Source organism: Cyprinodon variegatus, unplaced genomic scaffold (genome assembly GCF_000732505.1).
Source record: "Cyprinodon variegatus isolate N-32 unplaced genomic scaffold, C_variegatus-1.0 Scaffold133, whole genome shotgun sequence".
Taxonomy (NCBI): domain Eukaryota; kingdom Metazoa; phylum Chordata; class Actinopteri; order Cyprinodontiformes; family Cyprinodontidae; genus Cyprinodon; species Cyprinodon variegatus.
This window is the reverse complement of record NW_015150586.1, coordinates 250,966-260,233: the sequence shown is the minus strand read 5'-3', so window position 1 is coordinate 260,233 and position 9,268 is coordinate 250,966. Positions and strand designations below refer to the sequence as shown.

The window sequence follows — 9,268 nt, the reverse complement described above, 5'->3', positions numbered from 1 at the left end:
TTCAGAAGTTTGAATTCTGAATATGACCAGACTTTTCCTTTAAAGCTGGCAGGTATGGATAGATTTAAACTGCTGTCCAGGATTTCCAAACATGTTCCCCACTTCAGTGACAAAGCAGAGAGAGGTTGTTTATTTGGCATTGAAAACAAAGAGCAGGAACAGCTTATCATCAATAATCTCAGTTAAAATTAGTGGACTTATGCCTCTCAATGGAAATCCCCAACATCTGTAAATAATAAAACAAATTCTCCTTCAAGCACATACATCATCATACATAAACTTTTTTTTTCCTTTTTCCCCCCCTTTTTTCTAGGAACCTTATTTGAAATTGTGAAATCTGTTGTTTTCTCTTATCTTTGCCCACGAAAACATTTATTACAGATAGTGTGGCACCGATGTCATTTTTTGGCCCTGATACCCGATACCTGGCTGTGAAGTATTGGCCGATACCAATACCATCTGTTTAAAATTGATGTGTGTATATATGAAGAACTTCATACTACTTGGATGTAAAATAATTACCATCATGGCTTTGACAAGCTGCTGCCTTCCTTTGTGAAGCAGGAAAATACAAAGTAAATCCAGTAGAACTTTTGATTGCCTACCTGGAATGGGGGCCAATAAGAAATAAACTTTTGGCGCTCAGAATGGTATCAGTGCTCTATTTGTTGGTACTCGCCGATACCGATACCACCATTTTAGAGCTGGATCGGGGCCCCGCCCGATACTGGTATCGGTATTGGTGCAACACTAATTACAAAACAACATTTTAAATTGCAGGCAAGAGGCCCCCTGGTAATGAGAGTCCATGTTTGTTTGTAGCTCACACAGCCTATGCTGTAACAGAAAAATAAAATATATATTTGGCTACTTGACACCTCTGTAAAGTCCATGTTTATGGTTCATACTTTGTATGATGGCATAAACATTAAAATATCTATTTTTTTGCATTTTGGTCTTAATTTATATCTGCTATTTTATTCTTATTTTTTGTTTATTTGAAAAAAAAAAAGGTCAGACGCTGTTAAAGTGTTTCGAAGGCGGAAGCTTCTACGTATTCCTGAGGAGCAGCTTCCTGAGCTTCGGCTTCCCTGATGTGTCCACGTTCATCACTCTCCTGCCACCAAACCGAAAGTCTGAGGTAATAATATCAGAACAAAGCAGATGAAATCCTGTTAGCTTCTTCTGAGACATTGAGCTTCCTTTTTGTCTTCAGCTTCTAAATAGCTTCAACACCTCAGAACTTAGTCAGTTCCTCAGTGAGCCTGGAGCGATCAATAATGGATCAGATATCTGCATCATCTTCAGCGTCTACAACAACACTGCCTCTTTCCTGGAAGCCGTACGTCTGCCTTCTCATCTTAGATGTCGAGCCTGTGTTTGTGATCCGTGTGTGATTGCATGAAGGTGTTCCCTACAGGAGGACATTCCAGATAATGTGAAGAGAAGCATCTTCCCTTGTTTGTGGGAGTTGGCCCTGAGCAGCAACAATAGATCTGAGGTGAACTTCTGGTTTGATCTCTGGTTAAGGGATTACTTTCAGTTCCTCAACAAGGACCTCATCAGCTCCATCGTGGTGCAGAACGCCTCATGTCTGGCTTTTGAGAAACTGTGAGTTTGTTTCTCAGAGAGAAAGAGCCATAAAACTAGACCTCGGCTCCAATCATGTCATCTTCCTCAGGGTGTCTTTCATGGGAAATAACTTCACATACAACAGCTCTGAGTTTGGACGGGAAGACGTTTACAGCAGCATCAGGAGCTACCTGAGAGCTGGTAAGTCTTTCGATTAAAAGTGGAAACCAATCCAAGAAAATGACAGATTTTTTCACAACAAGAGAGTAAAACCTGAATCCTGCTTCGCTCTGAGGTTCTGAAGCCAGATGCTACGACCCCACTGATCCAGAGCTGAACTCCACCTCCTGGTTTTTCAACTACATCGGCAGCTTTGTGGTGTTCATCACTTTGGATGATCTCACAAGCTTTGTCCCTACCTCTCAGGTATTCCCTTCTGGTTTCTGGAATATCATCAGTGTTGAAGTTTTATCAAAAGATTGGAAACATTTCAGGAAGATATAAATGTAAAGGTGCATAGTCAGATCATATGCCTTTAGAAAAAGACCAGAAAAAATGTTATCCTGAAAAAATAAGGTTTTATACACCAATCATCTGATATGATGGTGCTTAGATTCTTTTTTAGCCTAAAAAAGAATCTAAGCACCTGTTCTCCCAGAGTCCACACTTTCCTGTGTTCTTCTCAAGAACATACTTGGCAAGGACACAAGTCCGTACTGATGTTCTTGTGAATCGAGAAACAAAATTTCAACAATGAGCGGACATATATACAGGTGGCGCCATCTGCCGGCAGTACCCAGGAACTACCAGAAAGCAAGATGCAACAATTGGCACTATGCACAACTCAGCTACTTCCTGAACTTAAGGCAACGCTTTTGTTTCATGTTTTTTTTCCTGCTGTATTAACTGATCAATGTGTGTGGTCATTGTTACTGAGGTCCGGCACACCTTTTAATCAGTTTATCCAGTAATGAAAGACTGGAAACAAAAGAGCTGCCTTAAATTCAGGAAGCAGTGGAGTTGTACATAGAGCCCATTGACATACAGCAGCTATCTAATAGAGTCAAACCATACTGAAATCCCTCGCAGTTAAGCAACAGATCAGAGTGGTAAAAGAGCGAACAATGTTAGTTAAACAAACTGATATACAGCAACGCCACCTAATACGTCCTTCCCAGAGCCTCCTATCAGAACATCAAAGAAAAAGAAATTCCCCATCTCACCGAATGCAAATATGAACACAGCATCAAGTTGAAAAACAGCTAAATTTAAATAAAATTAAAAGTCAAACTAAAATCTTTTAATTGGAATTACAGCAGATTAAAAACTTTAAAACATACTTGCAGCATAGTATTAAACATAAACGTATATCTATAAACACCTGGATCAAAATGTCTGTGGTGTATAAGCTGTGCTTGTGAATGCAAGGTCTATGAGGCTTCTTAAGCAGGGGGAAATGTTCAATAGCAGGTGTCAGGGGCCTCAGACCCGCCCCAAACAACCCAGGGCTGAGGAAACCAGAGCCTTAGATATCCAAAGTCACCCCAGAGTACAGGGACAAAGGGATGGCAACACCCATTGGAGAGCCCCCGAAGCTAGACCCCAGAGGCTATGGGGCTGAAACCCACAAAAGCTTCAACCAGGAGCCCATTGGCTCTGCCAGGAGCGAGTCACGCCCAAGATAGACCCAGGTGTGAGTGTGGAGTTAGGAAGCTGAGACAGAGAAATTTCTTGCAAGAAAAAAATTTCAAATTTATTTACCGTCCTCAGATGGAGAGATAGAGCTCTTACTAGGCAACCTCAGTACATAGATTTATACCTTAAAAAATCCCAACACACACACTCCCCCCCCAGGGGAAACTGACCCACCCCCTGCATAAAGAACTTTCTGACACTTGAACTTTTAAGCAAAACAACTTGAGTTCATTGGGGTCAATCCCTGTTAGGTTAATATATCTTTCACTGACCATGGATCTTCTCAAAACAACAGTCCTCCCCTTCATGCCATGAAGGAGGCTGTGTGACTCATTCTTTTCGCTCATGACCTTAGTTTTGATCCTGTGAGGCTAAGAAGAGACATATCTCAAAATTTCTTACTACAATTGGGGCTGGGGACCTCCCAGGGGGGGCAGGTCCAGGCCACTGGCTGCAGACGATAAGATTGTACCAACCAATGCACAAAGACAACCACAATCCATTAACTCTGCAGTGAAATCTGAACACCTCTGCAGCTTTAGCTCCCCTTCTGGAAACAGCAATGCCCAAAAGGTTTTTCCAGCTACATTTGACTTGTTACCCATATGGAACCAAATTTAGTTTGTGCCTTTTTACACTGAATCATATTTTAACAATTTCCCAGCTGCCTTGTTTTTAACCCCTTGCATGTATCGTACCTCAGTCGTTATTGTAAATCCACACAGAGGGATTCATTAACACACATATACCAACATCAGAAAGACGTGCCACTTTTCAGAAAGATTTATAACTTATAAAAATGCCAGATAAGATGATTATGCCTATAACTAGCCTATAACTGAATAATAAGCAACAGCAATAAGACAGCTGACATTGTAATGCTCTGAAATCTGCTTCCTCTCATGTTTCTTTTTAAAGCTGAACATTTTTCTGGAGGATCAATTCAATCTGGACCTTTTCAGCAACATAGCCATCCCGGCTAATGTCACCAACTTCTACATCCAGCAGGTTTTTACGTTCAACCCGACCTTCAGCCCCATCAGGTGAGTAATTCTGTAGTCTACAGGGAAGCTCTTCATGTCAGCAAACTTTGTTATAAATGAAATTTAACAATTTGTCATTCTCAGGTTTCCAGGCATTTTTTTGTGCTCCTCGGACATCCCAAGCCCTTCATATTCTTCTCTAAATCAAAATGATACTGTTGTCATTTTGGACCGACTCGGCTTGTTCTGCAATGGCACAAACAACCCAGAGGTACTGCTGGGCTGACATTTTGGGTTTACCAGGATTAGTTCACTTAATTGCAGTTCAGATAAATACCAAAATGATAGTGTATTAATAAAAGATAATAATGGTGATAATAATCCTCCTATTCATCCATTTTCTCCTGCCTTGTCGGGGTCGCTACCAGGTGGGGCTGGTAGAATAGAATTAAACTTTATTGTCATTACATCGTCACAAGTACAGAGCAATGTAATGAACTTTCTGCATTCAACCAATCCCTTTTAGGGAGCAGTGGGCTAGTATTGTGCAGCATCCGGGAGGGTTAAGGGTGTGGGGGTTATGGGTCTTGCTCAGGGAGCCAGGATGGCTTTCCAAGGGAGCGGGACTTGAACTTAGAGTCTCTGGGATCCAAGTGCAAAGCCCTAACCATTAGGCCACCCTTCCGCCAATAGACCTTATCTCCGGCAGTCTATGGGCGAAAGGCAGGGTCCACCCTGGACAGCAAGTCTGTCACAGGGCAACATAGAGACACACAACCATTCACACACACAAACACACACACTCTCGCCTAAGAAGAATTAAGAGAAGCCAATTAACCTTACAGTCCTGTTTTTGGACTGTGGGAGGAAGCCAGAGTACCCAGAGAGAACCGATGCATGCACAGGGAGAACATGCAAACTCCATGCAGAAAGACAGTGGGCCATGAATCAAACCCAGAACCTTCTTGCTGCAAAGCAGTAGTACTACCCACTGCAACACCATGCAGCCCAGAGATATTAATAATAGTAATAATGTAGTCAGAGTTTAGGTTGACTTCTGTGAAATTAACAATAGATAATTCACTTGAAATAAAGTAACAGTTTTTTTTATATCTTAAGGATAAATAATCTTGCTGCTGGTAAATGTTCTTGGTGGTCCAGGTCATAGTCATTCCAAAAAAGTTAAAAAACAATAGATTTGTTTCTAAGCTTGAAGACATTTGAAGACGTCTTTAAGCTTGGACACAAAGTCCAATGGATTGTTTTTTGTTTTTTTTTGGAATAAATAATCATATTACCCCAGGAAATTGTCCTGCTAATCTGCTAAAATCAAATACAAATGCATGTATTTCAAGAACATCTGACTCACCATCATTTACATTTTTTCAGAGTAAACCAAGAAAACGTAGAGACAGTTATTGGTTATAGAATAAATAACCTTAACATTATAGGATAGTCCAAATCTATAACGAGGGCATTACAGGTATCTAAAGGTATTCTCAGATCTTCTAGGGAGGCCATGATGCATATTTCTGAGGGTATTGTTAAAGGTCTGTTTGTACTCCATACTTTGACAGTAAAAAATTCACAAACCTCCTTATTCTGCATTCAGGATTTGATGAAATCAGAACCTCTTTTTTGACTCTTGAGCTGTTTGATCTTCAGTTTGATTTTTGAACTGGTTTTAACTCCTTTGCCAGATCGCTGCTACTCTGGCAGCAAACATCCAAACTTTGACGCTGGATATATTCGGAAAGCTTGGGAATGCCTGTTCAGGTCTGTCCATCAGCCAGATCACCTCAGTGTCCCCATCAGTGCTGTTGGAGGCTTTGTCCACCCTGAGCTCGGTGACGGACTGGGCGCAGGACCAGGCTCGTATCATCCTCCAAAGATTGCTCAACTCAGACTTTAAGGTACAACTTAATTGAGAATTAATTTCCAAAATGGTTAAAACAGAAGGTTATTGATCTAAGTTCTACTGCTGTGCCAGATCAACTCTGCGGCTGCTCTGCAATCCCTCGGTACACTCGTTACCGGACTTGCTTCGGAGCTCCTCGATGGAATCCAAGTCTTAGATCTGCTCACCATCTCCACCAACGTTGATTTTATTTCCAACCTGCTGTCGGCCCCCAAGATCCTTCAGCTGACCTTCGTCAATAAGGTACAAGGTCCACTGATGCTAAATGTATCTCTCCTGTGGATGAACATTCGCTGAGGAGTGAAGGAGCTGTAACCATCTAGAATACTGACCCATAAAAATACAAACAAATACTTCCCGCTGTATTTACTTAAAATACAAAGTGAAGTGATTATTTTTAAATAAATGCAATTCAAGAATAACATCTTACTTATTTCAGTTCAGTTTTCACAACACGTCCTCTAAAGGCAATTTACAGTTCACCAGATCATCCAGTCAAATTAGTCCAAAGTTTTCTATCTTAGGAAAACCAGTTGATTGCATCGACTCATTGACTGGAAGGCAATCCCTCACACTAAGCATGCTTGTAGCGACAGTGGAGAGGAAAAACTCAGTTTTAACAGAATTGTAATTATTAAGTAGGGCATTTGAATATTTAATGCTTCATTATATAATTAAATGACATAATTAATATTTAAAAACATGTCAGATGAATGAATGAATGAATCAATCAATGCTTAATCTGCTTATTTTGTGGTTTATTTATTGATTTATTAGGACATTCACATGTATGTGTTTCATTATGGCCCTCCATATACCTCAGGAATCTCATCACCATGATTTTGAAAAACATCTCGTGACCCCTCTGGGGGTCCAGACCCCCAGTTTGAACAAAGAGTGTAAACAACAAAAAGTTTTATTGTATTGTTTTATTAAAGGATGACAACGTAAAAAAAAATATTAATTGATGATTTTACTGGAATTTGCCTTCTGGTTACTTAGGAAAGAAGGAGGATGGGATTGGTTCCCTCATTTTCCTAAACGTCTAGTGCTGATAGAAATGAATAAAGATGAAAATTTGGGGACTTATTGGTTAAGATTGAGGGTTTTTGCTCCCAAAACAGTTTGACAAAGAAAAGTCAAGAGCAGTAAAACCAAATTTTTTTCAGTTACCTCTCGAAATAAGTAATTTAGTCAGCTTACTTCCACCATGACACTGGGATTACATGGAGGTCCCCTTTTGGGAACCATGAGTTGAAACAGAACTGGAATCATTTGGGATTTGGGTTCTCCTTAATAAGACCAACCTCCTCTGGCTTTATACCTCATGTGTTGAGAACAGCAACCACTGCAGATATAAACTGCTGCATATAAATGTGAAGAAAGTCAGTGAATTATGGAGTGAAATTTGTCCCATTATTTTGCAAGCAAAAAAAAACTGGTTTCATAAATGGAAATTCGAAAATCTTGAAAGGAAACAATAACTTTAATAAAAAAAAGGTTTTGAGAATAATTCTGATGTTTAATTTTTTTTAAATTATTTAGTTTCATATATTTTTTTTTTTCAAATTTGTAAGTTTTTATGAATTGCGTTCATATTGGGCTTCAAGATAGCTAGATATTTATATGCGAATGGAAAGGCATGCAATTCATGAAACTAAATCTAAAAATGAGAAATTTAAAAAATGAAAGTTGAAAATATAAATTCATAAAAAATCTGAAAAAGTAAAGTTTAAACACATAACAGAAAAAAATAAGGGAAAAAATTTGAAAATAGTAATGGTTCAGTTAGAACCATTTTTGATAGACACGTTTTTTTTTTTTTCATGCATTTTGTCGACAGTTTCATTTACTAAATGTGTCCTTTGCTTGCAGCAATAATGTAACAGAATTGACTCCATACATGAGAAAGTTTGGTCTGCATTTGCTAAAAGCATTTGCCGAGTCATGGCTTAAAATCTCTTTAGTTGTGATGTATTACCTTTACCACGGTAACAATACAGTGTGTTGAATTATCCTCCAGATCATTTCTTTCGCCAAAGATCCAATCAGTCTGCTGACGAACGTCCCTGACCTCCTGGCCTTTGAGATTCCCTCCTCCCTGCTGGTTTTCCCTGAGGGGACCATCGACACCAAATTCCTCAATGCAAAAATATGGACGCCGGATCAGGTCAGGATCAATACCTGTTCTGATCTGAGATTACTTGTTTCAAGTTTTGGACTAAATGTTCCTATCTTGCTCTTTCAGGCGGTTTTAATCTTTAAGAATCTGGCTGTATCAACCCTGGATATCGAGCTGTAAGTCTATAGGTCCAGCGCATAGAAATGAGTCCATGACTTTGGCTCACATTAGTGATCCATCAATACTGTAGTTCACAAATTTATGTGGGGCGCTCCCTAGGGGTGGTGGTGTGTAATTACAGGGAGATGGGAGAAATAAATGGACTAAATGAGCAAGTATGATCATTGACTGAGCGGGGTCAGAAAATGAGGGCATCTACGGAGGGAATTTTGTTTAATTATTTTTGCAAGCATATAGCATTTTGTAAATTGAAATTGATAAAAGGAAAAAACACAATTTGTAAATTCAAATAAAGAGGAACCTGGAAAAAAAAACTGAAAAGAAAAATGTTCTCAGAGTAACTTTGCTTTTTTTTCCAGATGTTATTCAAAATAATGTTTTTTTTATTTAAAATTTTTTATTTGTTGAATTTTATTTTTTAACAAGTTTCATATTTTTTCAAAATTTATAAAAAAGTATATTTTAGACTTATGTTCAAATGTAATTTTTTAGATGTACATTTTAATTTTTTTTGTTACAGATTAAAGTTTTCTTTATTTTTCAAATGTCAGTTTTACATAAAATTAACAAAATAGAAAATATAAATCTGATAAAAAAAAATTAAACTTAAAATATTAAAAATAAATTTGAAAGAAATTGACAGAACAGCTTATGAAAAAAATAAGATGTATGTGAAGATAAATGCAAAGAAAATAATTCTCTGAAAGCAACAAAGTTACACATTTCAATTTTTTTCCTGATTAAAATGTCTTTCAGAGTTTCGTGATATTTTTTAAATATTTCCTAACCACATATATA

The 9,268-nt window shown here is 38.4% G+C and overlaps 1 protein-coding gene across 1 annotated transcript in view; it reads left to right on the top strand.

Moving 5' to 3' along the window:
- Positions 1–9,268, top strand: part of LOC107085775 — a 92,572-nt gene that overhangs the window by 75,676 nt on the left and 7,628 nt on the right. The window contains exons 24-34 of the mRNA XM_015376322.1: positions 1,014–1,141; positions 1,217–1,342; positions 1,421–1,611; positions 1,682–1,773; positions 1,868–1,998; positions 4,186–4,310; positions 4,395–4,521; positions 5,951–6,163; positions 6,241–6,411; positions 8,192–8,338; positions 8,417–8,466. Coding sequence (XP_015231808.1) covers positions 1,014–1,141; positions 1,217–1,342; positions 1,421–1,611; positions 1,682–1,773; positions 1,868–1,998; positions 4,186–4,310; positions 4,395–4,521; positions 5,951–6,163; positions 6,241–6,411; positions 8,192–8,338; positions 8,417–8,466 — 1,501 coding nt within the window. The remainder of the gene's footprint in view (positions 1–1,013; positions 1,142–1,216; positions 1,343–1,420; positions 1,612–1,681; positions 1,774–1,867; positions 1,999–4,185; positions 4,311–4,394; positions 4,522–5,950; positions 6,164–6,240; positions 6,412–8,191; positions 8,339–8,416; positions 8,467–9,268) is intronic.